At 48.9% G+C, this 19,840-nt stretch overlaps 1 protein-coding gene across 1 annotated transcript; it reads right to left on the bottom strand.

The window, feature by feature from the left end:
• Window positions 1–3,207: 3,207 nt before the first annotated feature.
• On the bottom strand, window positions 3,208–14,028 carry Asgr2 (asialoglycoprotein receptor 2). The gene is made up of 9 exons (XM_075942396.1): window positions 13,873–14,028; window positions 13,413–13,624; window positions 9,386–9,502; window positions 9,075–9,170; window positions 8,035–8,103; window positions 7,789–7,875; window positions 7,560–7,705; window positions 3,887–3,993; window positions 3,208–3,617 (listed from the first exon to the last, which is right to left on the bottom strand). The coding sequence occupies exons 2-9, from the start codon at window positions 13,534–13,536 to the stop codon at window positions 3,461–3,463; spliced, it is 903 nt and encodes a 300-aa protein (XP_075798511.1). The 5' UTR covers window positions 13,537–13,624; window positions 13,873–14,028; the 3' UTR covers window positions 3,208–3,460.
• Between the last annotated feature and the right edge of the window lie 5,812 nt (window positions 14,029–19,840).

The following is a 19,840-nucleotide window of genomic DNA, read 5'->3' on the forward strand; positions in this document are numbered from 1 at the left end:
TGAGCTAGTAGGTTTTCACCCCAGCATCTGCTCCCGAGTCTTTATTGGTAAAAATCGAACAACTGAGATTTTGTTAAAAACAACATGTGTTTATTTTTACTTTTCCTTTATTCATCTGCTTTTTTAAATCCTACGTTAGCGGTTCTTTGTTACAGTGAGAAGCCAATACTGATCCGCTATAATTGACTGACTCCATAATTTGCGTTGGATTTTACTTTTTCTTCTGTGGGTGTTGACAATGCACACTGATGCAAGGCCACCGCCTCCATACTTTTGTTTCTAGGAATGGCATATTATTGGCAGTACGGTATAAAAGATTTCCTAGAGGAATGTGTGACTATTTCCCCAGAAACCAAAGAAGACTCGGGAAGTCTGCATGACTTACAGCTCACTGGGCCACTTCTGTAGGTACAGGAAGTCTGTATGACTACAGCTCACTGGGCCACTTCTGTAGGTACGGGAAGTCTGTATGACTTACAGCTCACTGGGCCACTTCTGTAGGTACAGGAAGTCTGTATGACTTACAGCTCACTGGGCCACTTCTGTAGGTACAGGAAGTCTGTATGACTTACAGCTCACTGGGCCACTTCTGAAGGTACAGGAAGTCTGTATGACTACAGCTCACTGGGCCACTTCTGAAGGTACAGGAAGTCTGTATGACTTACAGCTCACTGGGCCACTTCTGAAGGTACAGGAAGTCTGTATGACTACAGCTCACTGGGCCACTTCTGAAGGTACAGGAAGTCTGTATGACTGACAGCTCACTGGGCCACTTCTGAAGGTACAGGAAGTCTGTATGACTACAGCTCACTGGGCCACTTCTGAAGGTACAGGAAGTCTGTATGACTACAGCTCACTGGGCCACTTCTGAAGGTACAGGAAGTCTGTATGACTACAGCTCACTGGGCCACTTCTGAAGGTACAGGAAGTCTGTATGACTTACAGCTCACTGGGCCACTTCTGAAGGTACAGGAAGTCTGTATGACTTACAGCTCACTGGGCCACTTCTGAAGGTACAGGAAGTCTGTATGACTACAGCTCACTGGGCCACTTCTGAAGGTACAGGAAGTCTGTATGACTACAGCTCACTGGGCCACTTCTGAAGGTACAGGAAGTCTGTATGACTTACAGCTCACTGGGCCACTTTTGAAGGTACAGGAAGTCTGTATGACTTACAGCTCACTGGGCCACTTCTGAAGGTACAGGAAGTCTGTATGACTACAGCTCACTGGGCCACTTCTGAAGGTACAGGAAGTCTGTATGACTTACAGCTCACTGGGCCACTTTTGAAGGTACAGGAAGTCTGTATGACTTACAGCTCACTGGGCCACTTCTGAAGGTACAGGAAGTCTGTATGACTTACAGCTCACTGGGCCACTTCTGAAGGTACAGGAAGTCTGTATGACTACAGCTCACTGGGCCACTTCTGAAGGTACAGGAAGTCTGTATGACTTACAGCTCACTGGGCCACTTCTGAAGGTACAGGAAGTCTGTATGACTTACAGCTCACTGGGCCACTTCTGAAGGTACAGGAAGTCTGTATACTACAGCTCACTGGGCCACTTCTGAAGGTACAGGAAGTCTGTATGACTTACAGCTCACTGGGCCACTTCTGAAGGTACAGGAAGTCTGTATGACTTACAGCTCACTGGGCCACTTCTCAAAGGTAATAAAACTGGTAGCAATAGCTGGAGGAGAGGACAGGAGGCCGAACCCCTGAAAGGTGTGTAGGGAGCCCCAGGAATGCTGCTTGTGTGAGCCCATATCCATGCTGGGGTGGAGCTCTCCATATGTCAACCATGCCCCTTCCAGGAACCCCGGCAAACTCAATGATTCCCTAAGCTAGACTTGGGTGGAATCCTTCCTTTGGCCGTCATCAGTGCCCTGTCTCGGACTGAGAGACACTAGTTCACTTCTCTCCAAGTCTCATAATTACCCCCAGACTCATATGTTGAACATCTGGTCCCTAACAAATGGCATTGTTTTGGGAGGTTCCCAGGAAACTGTCAGAGGCAGAACCTAGCTGGAGGAACAAGGTGTGTAGCCTCGGGTGGTGTTTTTTCTCAGTTCTGTCTCTTTGCCACACACGCACTCCGTGCCACGCACTCCGGCCACCTTGGTTCCACTTTACCGGTCAGTGAAGCCAAGGCTATGGTCTGAGATAGTTCCTTTCTTCCCTTAGGTTTTTCTCTTGGGTATTTTGTCAAGGCAGAAAGACAAGCAGCACCGAGGAGGAGGGGCTGACGCTGCAGCCGTCCGCAACGTGCCTCTTAAGTGTGTGAAGCAGTTTGCAGAAGGAATTTGAAAGCATTTGGAGAAACTAGGCTGGGAAAAGCTCAGGCTGCCGGACGGAACAGGCAGTCCTGGGGTCAGAGCTGAGACTGCTGGGAGAAACACAGACTGTCACAAAGCAATGAAGACTCTGAGAACTGGACTAGCGGCCACATGGGCTGCCAATGGCAAGGTCACAGGAAAGGGACTTTCTGTGCCTGTGACCAGAGATGGCTGTCTAAATTGTCCTGGTTTCCAGTATCTTGAAAAATTGATGAAAACTGTGTTAATTTAAGGGAACGGTCACTGAGAATTTGTAACCAAGCATTGGAAACTCCTGACTCATCAGATGCTTCAAACATTATAAAGACAAATACAAATGCCACGTCTTTACCTATTGTAGTGAATAACTGAATAAGGCCGGGAACATTCATACTTCAGATTTCTCTACAGCTGCTACAGTCAATGAAGCAAACACCTCTCAGGTAGTGTCATCTATTAGAAGAACAATCACAAACATTGCAAAGTGTGGTGGCAGTGGCGTTTGATTCTATGTAGCATTGTATTTGTGGAAACACACCAACAGGGCACCCTGGAAGTGGTTAAACTCTGGGGCAAAGTGGAGTGAAGAAGGAAAACTTGGTCTGTCTGTCGTCTGTCTTCCCCAGGGGCTTAGAGTGAGGGAATTGCCTGACAACTCAGTTAGGGGAGACCCTTGAATTTAGAGAACTCTCTTCTTCAAGGAATCTCTGAGGTTCTGGCAACAGCTCCAACCATCTCGACGCTAGCCACCAAGGTTCCTGCTTCATGCCTCTTTCCTCCCTCGCTCTGAACATCAGTGTATCACAGAATGGTCGTTGGGGACTCACACCTTTCTTCCTCCAGACCCTCCCAACTCCTCTTTCGCCCCCTTCCCAAATAACCAGACCATGTGACTCTCAAGTATCATCTTGTTGTTGTGGCTCCTCCGTTCCGAAGGCTGACATTGAGAACCGCAGTGATGGCAAAGAGCGCTGGACTCTCTCCCTTCCCAGATTGGGGACAATGAAGCCGCCCTCTTCCCATTTCCCATAACTCCTCCTCATGCTGGACTCTGTTTCTCTCCCTTGCTTCGGTATCACCACCGATGAAGTTGGGGTGATGCAGTGGGGGTGCAGAGGAGACAAGGGAGACTTGGCAGAGCAGGCTCCTAGCCAGTGATATTGCGCCTCTTTTCGCACACCCAGCGGTTCAGCTGAAGGCAGAGGTTGTCGTTCCAGTGACCGTCTGTCAAGATCTCGGCACAGTCTTCAGTACCACCCTGCTCGTGGCCCTCCCAGTTATTGGGCTCAGAGAAGGCCCAATTCCTAAGAAGGTAAGTCAAAGAAAACTCAGGGTCTAACCTTGGGAGGGTTCTAACCCACCTAAAACCCTATCTCCCACCCAAAACATCCCAGCCTTGGAAGGGTTCAAGGGCTGAAAATGTGCAGGCTTGGAAATGGGGGGAGGAGGTTGGGGGAATTGACCCCGAGGGACCTATGGGAGCGCATGAGGTGAAAGGCCAGGTGGTCATCCCTGGCGCAAACAAGGAGATGCCCTGGTGCAAACAAGGAGATGCCCGCGGGGAGGGACTGACCTGTAGTTGCTCCTGTAATCGGTTCCATCTGACCATCTCCACGAGCCGTCCTTGTCAGTGAGACCTATCCAAGTGTGAAACGAGCCGATGTGCTTTGCAACAAACTTCTGGAAAAACAATTAGGAGAGCAAATTGCTTTACCCCTCATCTATGCGCTCGCCTAGTGACCCCCCCAGCCTAACCTGCCCCAATGCCCTCAGTTCCCAACAGCTACACCCTCCCTCTTCCCTCTGTGAGCACAGCTATTGTTAAATGGGCATTCGCAGGGCCTGACTTCATACCAAGCATTTTGTGAGGATCATCTCATTTGAGCCTTAGTGGCTCTCCAAGGTGGGCGCCAAAGTAACTCTCACCTCAGAAGGTAGTTACTGGAACTCAGAAAGTCAATCCGGCATCTAGCTGTGACAACCACTGTTTCCAGCTTGCACCCACTTCCCACTCCATTCCTAGAACCGTTGCTATAGCAACACCGAGCTTCTCATCTTCTGCACCAGAGTCTTGGCGACCCTGCCTGTGCTGTCCCACAAATCCCAATACCCAAGAAGCACCTTGGTTTCATTCTTCTCTCTGTTGGTCCCTAGGTCTCTTGCTGTGATTTTGATGTCATTTCCTGAGGTTTGCGGACATCAGCACTTCCAACCTTGGGCTCACTGCCCAGAATAACATTTTGACCTGACTACATGGAACCTGACAGTCTCTACCGGAAATAGGAAAATGCCTGGGTAAAGGCAATTTCCCAATTAGGGGAATGTCACAAGCTTCTGTGCCAAGGTCCCTGCTCTTCCTAGGACTAAAACCTTTCCAAGGGGCTTGCTCTTACAAATGTGACTGCTCTGGGAATTTAAATCCACCATTTATGTATTGTAGGGAATGTATAGTCACCTGGTTCTATAAAATAAACAGAGTCACTTTGCCCGGCACACACTCAAATAATCCTATCTGATGGTGTGTGAAGAGTCTCTGACTGCGCTTGGAGAAAAACAAGCCCAATTCCACTCACACTCCCTAGAAACCAAGGTTGCTCATCCAAGAGCAGACTCGGGGACAGCAGTGCCTATAAAGACTAGAATGCTACATGTATGTCCAGTTCATGGAGAAGCAGCCATCCAGGGCTGGTGAGACTGCTTCACAGATTCAGAAATATCAACAGGGATGGGGTAAAGAGACCTGGAGATAGAATGTTCTCACTGTGGCTACCTGATGCTTCCCATCACCGAAGCAACTGAATAACTAAGACAAATGTATGTGATTAAAACCCCCAAGCTCAAGGCTGAGCAGAGTCAAATAGTGCTAATGACCAAAGGAAATAGTCCAGACCGTTCATCTGCCCTTTCCTAAGTGAACATAGAAGGAACTGCACCAATTCACAGCAGGGAAAGGAGGGAAATTATCACGGAATTCATGCCCTGCCCCCACAGAGGAAGCTAAATGTTCACACTATGAGCAGCTGTGGACTGTGCACCAAGAGCTGAGCCTAGAAGCCTTTTGTTCCAAAACTGTTGATTGGGTCATTTTTTAAGACAATGTATTTACTTTGAAAGTAAGAGACACAGGGTTGACATTTGTTCCCTAAGGCCAAGAACCACTAATTTAAAACCCAGATGCCCAAAAATGATGGGAACTGAAATGATGGACAGAGACTTAGAAAACACAAGGACCACACCCTGTGTGTCAGCCAAAGATCAGTTCAAGGTTGAAAGTAGTAAGTGGGATGTTCAGACCAATGAGAACACAGTCCACTGTGAAACTGTGGGCGTAGCGATGTTTATGTTTTAACAAATAAAGATTGCCTGGGGATCCAAGTGCAGAGCTAAGTCACTAGAGGCCAGGGAGTGGTGGCACTGGGATCTCTGTGAGTTCAAGGCCACCCTGGGCTACACAAGAGAAACAGAGCTCACACAAAGGTGATCCCAGCACTTGGGATTCCGCGCCTTTAATCCCAGCACTAGGGAGGTGGAGGCGGGAGTAATGACAGGAGCTCAGTGCAGTCTGAGGTTTGATGAAGACAGATGCAGTGTGAAGATGCAGTCGGAGGACAGGACCGCCCCTTCGGTCTGAGCATTGGTAGAGGTAAAATGTCTCTTTAGAGGCGGCTGCTGCTTCTCTGATCCTCAGCCTTAACCCCTATATCTGACTCTGGGTTTTTATTAAGACCAATTAGAATTTATGCTACAAGTGAGGCTAAATTACAAATAAATTTTCATATGTTTTCATATGTCAAAATTAAATACTAGCAACTTCAATCTAACCAGTAACCCAAAATATGTTTGAAATTACTGTGAGAATCCCTTACATAGCCGGACAAACAGAAAATACTCAATAACTCCATTCTGACTTCTGTATTCAAATGGTTTAATTGCTTAGCATTGTCCCAACAGAACAAAGCCCCCACAGACCCTTCAGTCTTCAGGCGGCAGACTGAGAACACTGAGCAATGAACCAAGTGGGTCCCCAATTCTGACTCCACAATGGCTTGCTGGCTCTGAAACAGTCACCTCACCTCTCTCCCCTGGTGTCCTGAACTCCAAGTGGGAATGATAAGGGTGCCCACCCAAAGAGGTCGTGAGGATCAAAGAAATTAACTCATGAACACGTCCTGCAGCGAATGCTACCACTGCCCTCCTTGTGCAAATCTGTCCTCCACTCTGCCAGACTGGCTCCTCTCTGTGGTTTTCAGGTTACTGTCTGGGGACAGTAGTGAGGAAGGAAAACACAGGACACACTTATGGTCAATGAGGACCCAGTGGCCCACTGCAGGAGAGCAATTTAAGTCTTCCCAGTGTGTTCCTTTTCCACACCCAACTGCCAACACAGCAAGGGGGGACTCTCAGCCCTTCTTGATTGACTCCCAAGATTCTGTCCTGTGACTGTCTCTGCATCACTCGGTCACCTGGCCCCTCGTTCCCACCTTGTAGGACAGTTACTGTTCCATCGTGAACCTCCCAGAGTCCAGCCACCCTCTTCTGTGTTCTTCCTTAGGTTAAAAACAAGAGATGCATCCAGGGAAAAACTGCCTCTGTCTCCCTCAGCCAGGCTGGGGCCCCCATCCATCCTGGGATTTGGGTTGGCTTAGTCTAGTGCAGCTCTTTCTTGTGCACACAACTACTCCACAGCTCCTGCACATGAGCCCCTGCATGCGCATGTGTGAAACACACACTTTCACACCAGCCCTCCACGACCTCTGGCTTTAGCCCCGGTTGGATGCTCATGCTCCAGCGGAGGGCCCTCTACCCATGCTCATTCTAGAAGCACCGACTGGACTCATTAGGTTAAAAAAAAATGTGTGAAGTTGGGAGGGACAGGTGATACGGTGGTTCTGGTAGAATTTGGAGGGAAAGTCCAGGAGCAGGTAGATTAGATCGGAACACAGTGTAGAGAAGTAAGAAATTCTAAAAGGACAGAGAAAGAAGAAAAAAGGAAACAAGCTAAGTAAATAAATAAGAAACACAAGGGTCAGGAGGATGGCTCGACAGATAAATGCAAACCTGATGACTTGAGTTCCGTCTCCAGAACCTACATAAAGGAAGGAGAGGACCAACTCTGCAAAGTCAGCTTCCGCCCCCAAGTGCAAGCCACGGCTACACACTCGATTCGTAACAACAACAACAACAATAAGTAAATAATAGAACCTTGACCAGGCTGCTTGATCAAGTCTGCCTTCAAGTTTGCTCACCTGCTCTTCCCAGGAATTGATGACCACCAGGTGGGCATTCTCCAGCTGGCAGTACTTGTCCGCCTCATCCCAGGTCAGCCCACCCCGAGAAAACCAGTAGCAGCTGCCCCCGTGGTCCACCCAGTTCACGGGGCAGCATTCTGTGCCTGAGGGAACAGAAGTGCAGAGGGGAATGAGATCCGGCTGGAAGAGACAGACACACTAGGATCAGAGCCACGCCCGACCCTACCGTTGCTCTGGAGGAACGCCAGCTGACAGGTCAGGATTTTCAGATCCAGAGGGAAGTGCTTCAGGTGCAGGAGCAACGTGGCGTGATCTAAGGGACAAACACATGGACAGAGATGCGGCCAACACGTGGCTCCACACCTGCCGAGACCAGGCCCAGAGCTCCAGCTGTTGTCTGGGGAAACACACAGATACATACCACACTACACATCACCATGACCCAGGAGTGGGGGCTGGGGTGACCTCTGACCTGCTTTCAGGTCCTGCTGCTTCTTCTCCAGTCTGGCTCCCCAGGATGTCAGTGTGTCTTCTCTGCTACCTGAGGAAGAGGAATGCTGAACGGGTTCCCCAGCAGTCTGCCTCCCGAATGGTTCTCTGGCTGCACTCCTGGGTACCCCGGAGGCTCTGTTACCTCATCCCACAAGCTGCTAATCTACACCTAGACTCCCAGCCTCACCCAAGGGAGGCCCCCATGCTGCTTAAATTCCTTCACTGGTTCCCCATGTTTTCAGGCCAAGCCCCACACAGTCTACACAGCTTGCTGTGGGCCTGGCCCCTCCATCTCTGACCCCTCACCACTGTCTGATGTGGGAGTGTCATATATCAATCTGTTGATTTCCTTGGTTAAGCAATAAAGAAACTGCTAGGCCCATTGGATAGGCCCACCCTTAGGTGGGTGGAGTAAACAGAACAGAATGCCGGGAGGAAGAGGAAGTGAGGTCAGACTCGACAGCTCTCCTCTCCAGAGCAGACGCCTTCAGAGATACGCCATGCTACCTGCTCCAGGGAAGACGCACGCCATGCCCCAGCTCCGACCCAGGATGGACTTAGACTAGAATCTTCCCGGTAAGCGCACCTAGGGGCGCTACACAGATGATTAGAAATGGGCCAGAGCAGTGTTTAAAAGAATACAGTGTCCGTGTAATTATTTCGGGGCATAAGCTAGCCAAGCCGAGCCAGGCGGCTGGGGATTTGGGGACGCAACCCTGCCGCCCCATATTACTACAACTGTCGGTCAATCACCACCCCCTGTCATAAATGTACAGTGGTCTTCTTCACCCCTGGCCATCATGGCTTCTTTTCATCTCTGCCTGGAACTAATAGCCACGTCACCTCCTGCGCCGTCCCTTAGGTCAGGGCCGTATCACCAGAAGCCGTGTCTGTTCCCTTGGCTGGATTCTCTGCCCTGGCTTTCATCCCCACAGCCTACGAACACACTCCTACTGCAGACCCAGCACCATGCCGAGCCAATCCGTATGGATAAAGTCCCAGCCATCCTGCCCAGCTCACCGTGGGAATCCAGAGCACCGAACTCCATCAGGGTGCTGGAGGAGAAGTTGTTGAAACTTTCTTTCAGGGTCCGCAGCTCCCCTTGCAGCTGAATGCCTTGTTAGGGGACATTGGGGACCAGCTGGGTGTGGGGCTGTGTCCCCCATCACTACAGCCATCATCTCCCCACCACTGATTGCCATCTGTTCCCAGAATCTGCCCCACACTGCCTCCACCTCATCTCCTTTCCTCCCCTGGCCCCTGTCCGTGCCCCGCCACTCTCCAGAGCTCTTCTCTATCCTGGCCTCACCAGGGCCAGGCCATGACCTCACTTTGCGATGAAATCACACAGATGACCACCAGCAGCAGGACGTTGAAGGCCAGAGCAAGCAGATGGAGGTGGAGCCTGGAGCCGAGACGCTGTGCAAAGGGAGGGGAAGGAGGCTGCCCTGTGGGAGAGAATATGTGTGTCAGAAAACAATTTCAGAGGACTAGAGAGACGGAGAATAAGACACAGAGACACAGAAGTCTAATGAAGCACACAGCCTGGATGAGAGAGAAAATCAGGTGGTGGCTGAGGGAACTGGATGGATTTTGGTCCTACACACACACACACTCAGAGAGAGAGAGAGAGAGAGAGAGAGAGAGAGAGAGAGAGAGAGAGAGAGAGAGAGTTGCCCACTTGTACCACATGAAATTGTGCAAGCATTCACATGCACGTGACGTAAGATATACCAGCTGTGTACATAGGCGAGATCTTACACCTGGGGACAGGAGACCCATTAAAAACAACGGTGCAGACTGGTCTTTCCTACACACCCTAAAAAGGGAGGTCTACAAATGTTTTCCTTCCTTCCCATGAGTCAAAGAGACCAACAGATCACTTCTGTCCTCCCATAGCCCCTGTCCTCAGACTGGAGTGCTGGCAGTTCTTCCCAGTTCTACCATGGCTCTCCAGCCCAGTTCATCCCACCAGAAAGCGCATCCCGAAAGCCCCTGTCCAGGTCCGTCCACTTTACCCATCTCCCCCCAGTTCCCACCGTCCTCGTCATCCCCCGAAACCCAAGGATCGCTGGCTCTACTGTCCCTTTGGCCTTCCATCATCCCACGGTCACCTCTCCTGCCCCGTCCGTCTTCCCCACACTCACACCTTCCCTTTCCACTCTAACGAAGACACGTTTTCTCACACACGTGTGCATACATCCACACGCTTTGCCACACGCTGTTATTTGCATCCTCACGCACCTGTATCTTTACCCGGATGAACTGGCTTGCCTCTCCAGGACCAGCCCCTCCCCTTGCCTTTGTACCACCCTCCTGCCCTCAGACAGGCATCAACCTGTGACTCTGTGGCCTTCTCAGTCTCAACGTCACCATGCCAAAGCAACCCCTGCAACCTGGGTGATGGGGACTGAGGACCACCAGACCCTGAATTTCTTGTAAACAACCTGTTTTCCTCTGTGCTGAGCAGCCTGCAGCTGCTCTGAGCATGAGACCCTGATGGCAGGGGAGTGGGTTCTGGTGAGTCCGCAGCTGAAAGATCCCAAGAGCTGGGGCATGGCCAGAGCCCTGTAGAAGCTGCCCCTGAGCACAATAAAGTGGGCATTCTTGGCATTCTTGTCTCAGGGATGTCCATGTGGCCCTGTCTGTCTGTCTGTGTCTGTTTTTAAATCTCCAGCCTAGTTCCTGTAGCGCTTAGCGAGTAGAGCATGGAATGGAGCCGGTGTAATTTACACCTGGGGGTAATCTCAGTCAGGAGCCAGGAATCCTCCTGAGGCCATTTCCTACTGCTATACTGAGTCGGGTGTTGCAGCCATACTTAGGACCCCAACTTAACCTAGACAGAATATGCCTCTGAGTTCCCAAGCCCTAAGCACAGCCTCCGCTGCCTCTCACCTCCCCTGACACCCTCCGGAAACCTGTATTCCTCTCTGCTGTGATTGGAATGTGCCACCAATGTGGTCCCCAGGGCAGTAGTGTGGGGAGGGAGGACCTAGCGGAAGGGGGTTAGATCTTGAGGACTCTGCCCTCCTGAGTGGATTATTGACGTCATTGCAAGAGAGCAGCCTTATTAAAAGCTCCCCCTTTGCGGTCCCTTCCACCCTCTCTATGTCCTCCCACTTTAGACTGATGCATGAGAAAACCCTACCAGATACAGCCCTCAGTCCCGGGTTCACAGACTGAAGAAACATGAGCCAATACGTGCCTGTTCATTATAAGTTTCTTAGTCCTGTGCGTTCTGCTTTAGCAGCACAAGACAGGCTAGGATATGCTCCCTCTAGCAGTACTTTCTGACCAGCCTCTCCATATGAAAATCTACAGCCCAAGTCCTGACTGTTTCTGCAGGAAACCCTTGTCCTGATTCCCAGCTGACCTGTGACTTAGCAAGTCACAACCCAGGGAACCCAGAATAAACCAGCTGAGCTGCCAACTAGCTCTGACATCATGGACAGGCTTCGTGTCCCCATCTCCTCCATCTCTAAGATGACAGTGGCAAGAGTGGCCTCCTGACTTAGTGGTTCTGGGTATTATATGAGTTAGGACATATAAAGCGCTGTGTGGACAAGCTTGAAATGCTCTACTCAAGATAGAGAAGCTGCCAGATTTAACATTCCTTCAGGAAAAAATCAATTAAAACACACGCGCACACGTGCACACACACACACACATACGTACATATATATTCATGTATGCATGTATGTATAAGACACTGGACACTGGGCTATGAAAGGTATTGATCCCTGAAAGATGAAGAAATGAAAGAGATGAGTTCTTCCATTGCTCAGCTCACTACTCACTACCTAGAGAAACTTTTCAGGTCTCTGGGCAGAGAGGAGAAACTGGGACAGAGTCTAGTAGACTCCCTGATTGCGGATACAGCTTGAAAGCCTGAAACCAAGACAGCTAAGGCCAAAGGGTCAGAGAGGCCGTAAGCACTCACCCACATCCCAGAAGGCTGAAGAGTATTTAGAGGAATATAGAAGCATCCAGCACCAGCAAGACAGAAGGCACAATGCTCCGCATCCAACCATAAGTTACAAGACATATAATGAAATAGGAAAACAGTTCCATGAAGGAGATGAATAATTCGACAAAGCAGATGGGGAAAGGGTGTCTCGGTGATAATACACGTGCCTGTATGTGTAAGGCCAGCATCAAAAATGAATTATCAATAAATGAATCTATCAAAATGAGATGCCAGGATCATTTGAAATGGACTCAGAAGTGACACGGATGTTAGGACAGACAGAACACTGATGCGGACCCTACGACTAGGTCACACATATAAAACATTAGACATGTGAAAGACAATTCAAAGGTCTGAGTTGACTGGGCACAGCAGTGCCCACCTATGATCCACGCACTCAGGAGGCTAAATAGGGGGACTACTGAGAGTTCAAGGCTAGCCTGGGCTACACAGTGAGCTCCACGTCGGCCTGGGCTACACAGTGAGAGCCTGTCTCATAATAACAAAAATCCCAGGTTCCCTCTGAGATGAAAAATGCAGAATCTGAAACATGTGGGTGGCCAGGCTCAAGGGCAGGGCCCGTGTCAAATGCGCCAGCGGAGGATTCAGGCAGGAAACTAGTGGGGATCTCCAGGATCTCCCCGTGCCCATTTCATCCCCACACCCCCGGTTCTGGGTTCCCTGTTCCTCCTAGGCGTATATATGCGTGTGCACACGCGCACTCTGGAGGGCGGGTTCATCTCCAGCTGCGGGCCTTCTCTCACTACTAGGCACACACCCTATCCCTGGGACCTGCACTCAGAGGGGTCAGCAGCTCACAGGTACAGGGACGCTGCTGCTGAGCTGGCTACTTTTATATCAAAGACACTATCTGGAGTCGTCAGAGAGGAGGGAGCCTCCGCTGAGAAAATGACTTCAGAAGACAGCGCTGTAGGCAAGCCTGTAGGGCATTTTCTTAATTGAAGAGGGAGGGCCCAGCCCATGGTAGGTGGGGCTATCCCTGACTTGATGGTCCTGGGTTCTATAAGAAAGCAGGCTGAGTAAGCCATGAGGAGCAAGCCAGGAAGCAGCATCCCTCCATGGCCTCTGCATCAGCTCCTGCCTCCAGGTTCTTGCCCTGCTTGAGTTTCTGTCCTGACTCTCTTCAGTCATGAACAGTGATGTGAAATCATAAGCCAGATAAACCCCTTCCTCTCCGAGTGCTTTTAGTCATGGTATTTTATATATAAACCCCTTCCTCTCTGAGCTGCTTTCGGTCATGGTGTTTTTATCACAGCAATAGTTACCCTGACTCTGACAAATGTACACCCAGCCCGCTGAGTCAATGTGAGACAGAGAAGCTGGCAACTGAGGTGGGGATCTAGGTAAGGCCCCAGAAACTGGACACTTGCCTTTCCAAAATGGATTTTCTGTCCTAGGATTCTGCCCGTGGGTGCCTTGCTCCTCGTCGCCACTGGGCTGATGGTCATTTTCCTCGGAGTCCAGCTGCTGGATGTCTTGAAAGTCCTTCTCCATAGTGGGCCCGAGGGCTGGAGCTGAGCTGTGGTTTTCTTAGGACTGGAACTTGGGTTTGTGCTAAGAGGTGAGTTCCTGTGGAGGGATGCTGGGACCCGAGAAGGTCAAGGGGAGTGGTTCAGAGTTGGAGATTAGCTTGGGAAAGGGCTTGAAATTCTGCAGGGTCCCATCTCTTCCCAGGAGGCGGTCTGTCCCTTGGCGCAGCCAGGGGTCTTCCTATCATACTCTGTGGACCAAACTAGAAAACAGGTTCCCATTCCTCCCCCAGTGTCCTTGAACCACTTTTTGGTTTTTTTAGACATCCCCAGTCCCACGTGTCTCCCCACCACCTGTTACCTGTTAAAGTATAGCGAGCCGACTCCGGCTTCCAAAGGCAGCCCACGCAGAAGGAGCGAGGGGTTAAACCTGGGATAACTGGACAGATGGTGCTCGATGAGAGAGAAGGGGGCTGGTCTAGGCGAGAGCTGGGTCCCTGTGTCTGAGTGTCTAAGTCCACCTAATCTGTCATCTCCTGCCCCCTAGGACTTTGGACAGCAAATAGAAATAGAAACACAGTTGGAAACGTGGGCCATGAGCAGTGGGGGTGGAGGACATGTTTCTGTTCACACAACTGGAGAAAGGAGGTCCCCTTGTAAACACACACACGTGCACACACACGCCCCTCATTGCACAGTGTAGGAAGGGGAGCCAGGTGTGGAAGGGCTAGGATACAGTTTGCTGTTTCCTCTCCAGCCCTCCCCTGTTTCACTTCCTGCCTCTTCATTTTCCAGAACTGTTGATGTCTTCAAATATCTCTGGCCAGGATCAGAGTGACCTGCAGATCAGTTCCCTGTTCTTGCCCAATCTGAGCCTGTGTCTCTGGCACCCGGCCACAGCTTCCTATGCGCTCAGCACCAGCCCCCCAACTCTGGCCTGACTCACACACACTCCTTTTCCCCCTCCCCAGGGCCTCCCAGATCCTCCTCATCCCTCACCCTCTCTCAAAACAAGACAAAACAAAAATAAAAGTCAAAGCAAACAAACAAAAGACCAACAAGGAAGGAAAAAAACCAGAAAAAACACCACCAAGTTCGTTGTGTGTTGGTCAAATACTGCAGGGTCTGGTGGAGGGTGGTTGGTAGACCTAATGACACTCGGTTAGGAGAAATGGACTTTTTCCCTTTGCTAGTGAGTATCAATTGCAAATAGCTTCTTGGTTAGGAATGAGACCCAGCATCCACCTCTTAATGGGCAGAGGTTTGATGACGACACTCCACTTAGGACTGAGTGCTCCAAAGATTTCCCCCTCTGCGCACATTGCTCAGCTGTGGGTCTTCACTCGAGCAGGGAAGTTCCTCAAAAGATGGACCCTGGCACCACGCTGAGTCCAGGAACACAAACATCTGTCCTCGTGCCCTGATAGGGTTATGCGTTATCTCTAAAGGCTGGGAGGATGACTCAGTGGGTGAAGTGCTTGCTTCAGAAGCATGAGGCTTTGAGCTTGAATCCCCAGGCATGGCAGCACATGCCTATGATGCCAACACACACGTATGATGTGGGCACACGCCTATGATGCCGAACACATGCCTATGATGCCGACACACACCTATGATGCCGGCACAACAGGGAAAGGAAAGTGACAAGCAGATCCACAGGACCAGTGTAGCCAAAACAACAAACCCCAGGTTCAGAGACACCGTTTCAAAGAATAGGATAGAGAGTAATAAAGGAAGATATTAAAAATCCACCTCCAGCCTTCACACATACTGGCACAGGCCAGCATACACCACAGAGACATATATGATCTATAGGTATTTTCTCATTTAACCCTCACAACAAACATCCTAGGTGGTCAATACATTTGTCACTGGAAGAAAGATTAAGTGACTTGGTCCGGGTGGCAGATACTATAGTTTGGATCTCAATTGTTCTCCCAAAACTCGTGTGTTAAAGGCTTGGTCCCCAGACTATATCACTATTAGAATACAAGGAAGTTATGAGAATGGAGCCTGCGGGGAGGTCTTTTGTGTTTGCAGGAGGAGACTTCACAAGGAGACTGAAATCTCAGTTCCTTCCTCTCCCCCGCTCCGGTCAGGAGCCAAGCACGTTGCTCCTCCCGTGTTCTCTGTCAGAACGTGCCATGCCATCTCACCCCGGGTCCAAATCAATACAGCGAATTTATCATGGATGGCAACCTCTAGAACCACGAGCCAAGATAAAGCGGTTGATTTATCTCACATAGCTGTAGAACTGGATCAGGTTCTGACTACTGTTCAGAAGCCAGTACTCGGGGCACGAGAACTAGAAGAAAGGAACTAATTTTTATCCAAAGGCTGGCATCCTGGGTGCTGGGAAGAGGCACTGTCTATGAGACACATCTTAAAGAACTCAGGCCTATGACATGACTTTTATGGGTAGGAAGGGGACAGAAGAGGAAGAATGCACTGAGTCGTGGATCCAGAGTCCATGTAACGGGGAGGGGGTCTTTTTTGCCAGAATATCTTTATGAAAACCGTTAGCCTTCATCTCCCAGGCCAGCTCCTACAATACTTTAGGAAAGATGGAGGGCCGGCTCTGGCTGCTCCTCCAGAGGACCCAGGTTCGATTCCCCCAGCACCCTCATGGTGACTCACAACTGTCTGCAGCTCCAGTGCCCCGACAAGCTCTCCTGTCCTCCTCAGGCACTGCACTCAGGTGGTGCACAATAAACATGCAGACAAAAATAAATCTATAAATAAATTATTTTTCTTTTCATTTTAAAAAACATGCTGTTTTCTGCAAATTAAACAAAACTCACACTTTCTCTTTTAGCGACGAACAGAGTGAGCGGCGTGAGGATGGTCGGACGACGACTGTGTCTTAGGAGGGAGTTTAGGTAAATGAAGTCATAGCAAAGGGCTGTGTGCCTGGCAGTGGTGGACGACGGCTGTGTCTTAGGAGGGAGTTAGGTAAATGAAGTCATAGCAAAGGGCTGTGTGCCTGGCAGCGGTGGACGACGGCTGTGTCTTAGGAGGGAGTTTAGGTAAATGAAGTCATAGCAAAGGGCAGTATGCCTGGCAGTGGTGGCACACACTTTTAATCCCAGCACTCAGGAGGCAGAAACAGATGGATCTCTGTGAGTTCAAGACCAGCCTGGTCTACAGAGCAAGTTCCTGGACAGTCAAGGGCCACAGAGAGAAACCCTGTCTCAGGGAAGACAGAGCCTGTGGCTCAGTGCTGAATCTTTGTTTAGCATTGCAAGACACCCAATTTGATCCACTGTAAACACAGAGAAAATTCCTTTCTTTCTTTCTCTCTCTCTTTCTTTCTTTCTTGATGAGGACCCTGAAAGTGGCTGTCCATAACCAACAGAGCCATGCCTGTCAATGACCTTAGCCTTCCGGCCTCCAGAACTACAGGGAAAAAACACATTTATGTTTCCTACTATGGAAGTCCAAGCAGACTAACAATAGCGAAGAGGACTAATGAAAGCTTAGCATATGAGGGTTCCACAGCAAAGATAAAGGAAGGAATGATCTCTTAAAACAGGCTTAGTGGGGAGGAAGATGGATAAGGGATAGAAACACAGCCGGAGAGGACTCAAGAGGGTAGCGCTCTCTAGTGTATAACAGTTTCTACCATATACTTCAAAGAGCCAGAGCCCGGGTTTCTAATGTCCACAAAGATGCTACATGTTCAAAATGGTGGGAACGCTAACCACCCTGACTTGATCAACATTGAAACCTCACACTGAACCCCACAAATGTTAACAATCTAGAAAGGAAAAGAAAAAACTAGCAGTAAACAGAGAAAAGGTTTTATAGTAAGTAATCTATGTGACAACTTAATCTTACATTATAGAGCAAGAACAGGAAGTTATAAGAAAGCAACAACTGATAAAGAAATAATTTCTGAGGAACTGTCTTGAGTCAATCAGGGGTTGTTTATTTTGAAATACAATAAAGAATATGGGGGCTGGAGAGATGGCTCAGTGGTTAAGAGCATTGCCTGCTCTTCCAAAGGTCCTGAGTTCAATTCCCAGCAACCACATGGTGGCTCTCAACCATCTGTAATGAGATCTGGTGCCCTCTTGTGTGTGCAGACATACACACAGACAGAATATTGTATGCATAATAAATAAAGAAATTTTTTTAAAAAGAATATGAAGTGCTAGCTGATAAATAGCAGAGTCCTAAATCTGGGACACAGAAGACAGAAATGATTAGAACTCCAAGTCTCGGAGCTAACACTCATGCCCATGTTTATAACACCACTCTTCACAATCAGAGGCAAAAGGACCTCCAGTGCCCGCAGATGCCCACTGGCTGGTCAACGAGTCCACGTAGAATAGCCATAAAATGGAATACTATGTGGTCATCAAGGAAGGAAATTTGGGCACAGGCTAGAATGTGGATGTAGAATAAGTCGTGTGCTTAGCGAAATAAGTCAGTCACAAAAAAAAAAATCCAATACTTTCTGACTCCATTTATATGAGGAACTAAGAGAGATCAAACTGACAGAGAGGAAGAACGGTGATTATCTGGACAGGAATAAAAAGTTGCTTAATAGGTTTAGAGTTTCGCTTTTGCTGGATGAACACACTCTAGAGATGGTTGGTGGCTGGTGTCAGTACCATGCTGCACACTTAAAAATGGTTTAGAGCCAGGCCTCACACACAACTAAACCCAACGTCAGGAGGCTGAGGCAGGAGGATTGCTGTGAGTACCAACCGGGCCAGCCAGGGCGACATACATAGCAAAACCCTGTTTCAAAACAATGATGGTGGCAAATTTAATGTCAGAGAGAGAGAGAGAGAGAGATGATAGATGGACTAAGGGGTGCAGCATTAATGTTATGCATATTTTATCACCACAAAACGGGGTGATAGAGAAAGAAATGTAAGCTACATTTCATTAAACTTAGTTCGTTGTCAATTCTAATATGCACTGGTATTTATACCCCACTCTGGTAAAGCATTGACAAAGTTTTTTCCTTAAGATTTGAGTCCTGTGTGTGTATCCATGTATATGTGTGTGTGGATCTGTGCACAGGAGCGCAGGTGCCAATGGAGGACAGAAGAGGGCGTCTGATCCCCTGGAGCTGAAGCTATGGGCAGTTGTGAGCTGCCCAGCACTGGTGCTGGGGACTGAGCTCAGGTCCTCCACAAGAGCAGTGTGCTCTCGACCGCTGAGCCCTTTCTCCAGCCTTGTTTCTCATCTTCAGAATTTCTACCACAAGCTTACTCAAAAAGCTTGCCAGACTTATAGAGACACGATGTTTTATGCTAGATTGTCCATGTGATATTTGTAATAGATTAGGTAAAGTATTCTCAAATATGAAATTAAAGTCAGGCCTTAGGAAGGCAGAGGCAGGAGGATGAGGATTGCTCATGTGTTCAAGGCCAGCCTGGCTTACTCAGTGAGTTCCAAGTCAGTCAGGATCACATAGTAAGACCTCCTCCAAACTTTAATATAAGTAATAATCATCACAGTAATATAAAATAAATATAAGGGAAAGAAGTTGGTTAAATAGTCTTCAAATTTGTTTCTCTTCAAGGCCACTCTCCTGAGCCATTTTAGCTTCGGAGACGCTTCTATCCTAACAGCCCCTCAACCTTCCAGAACACAGCAGGACCCAGCCGTTATTGTCTCTGGGGTTTTCTTCAGGCCATGGACATCCTGCAAGCATTGTTTTACCAGGAGAGAGCAACGGGAAGCTTTCACACAAGACTTTCAGGACTCATGTTTTCCATGGTGAGCCCCCAGGGGTTAGTTACAGGGACCGCGGAGGAATTGTGAGGCCTGGTCAGACTTGCAGGATTGACAACCAAAGCAATATCTATGTCACAATCCACACCTGAACAGAGGCTCTGACATGCTGCCAGGTGTAGGACATCTTGATTTCAGAGATGTTCATGTGGAAAACAAATGTATGCTGTAGAGATCGTGAAAATCAGAAGGAGGAAGTAGCTGGCTTTTTCTTTTAGGCCACCAACCAGCTCCCAAATCAAGGCACAGAAACTTATTAGTTATGAATGCTCAGCCTTATCTTAGCTCTTATTTTAATCTTTTTTTTATCTATGTTTTGTCTCAGGGCCTTTTACTTTTTTCTTTCTTCCTTCCCTTTTTCCTTTCTTTTTCTCTCTCTTTCTTTGTATCTTTCTTTGCTTCTTTCTTTCTTTCTTTCTTTCTTTCTTTCTTTCTTTCTTTCTTTCTTTCTTTCTTTCTGTATATCTTAGTTTTCTGCTGCCTCCAGGGTGGCTGGCTGGTGGATGCCCAACTTCTAGCCCCAGGCATGTCCCTTTCTTTCTCCCTAGTTCTCTTCTTTCTTCTGACTAGATTTCTCC

This window comes from Microtus pennsylvanicus, chromosome 11, assembly GCF_037038515.1.
Source record: "Microtus pennsylvanicus isolate mMicPen1 chromosome 11, mMicPen1.hap1, whole genome shotgun sequence".
NCBI lineage: Eukaryota > Metazoa > Chordata > Mammalia > Rodentia > Cricetidae > Microtus > Microtus pennsylvanicus.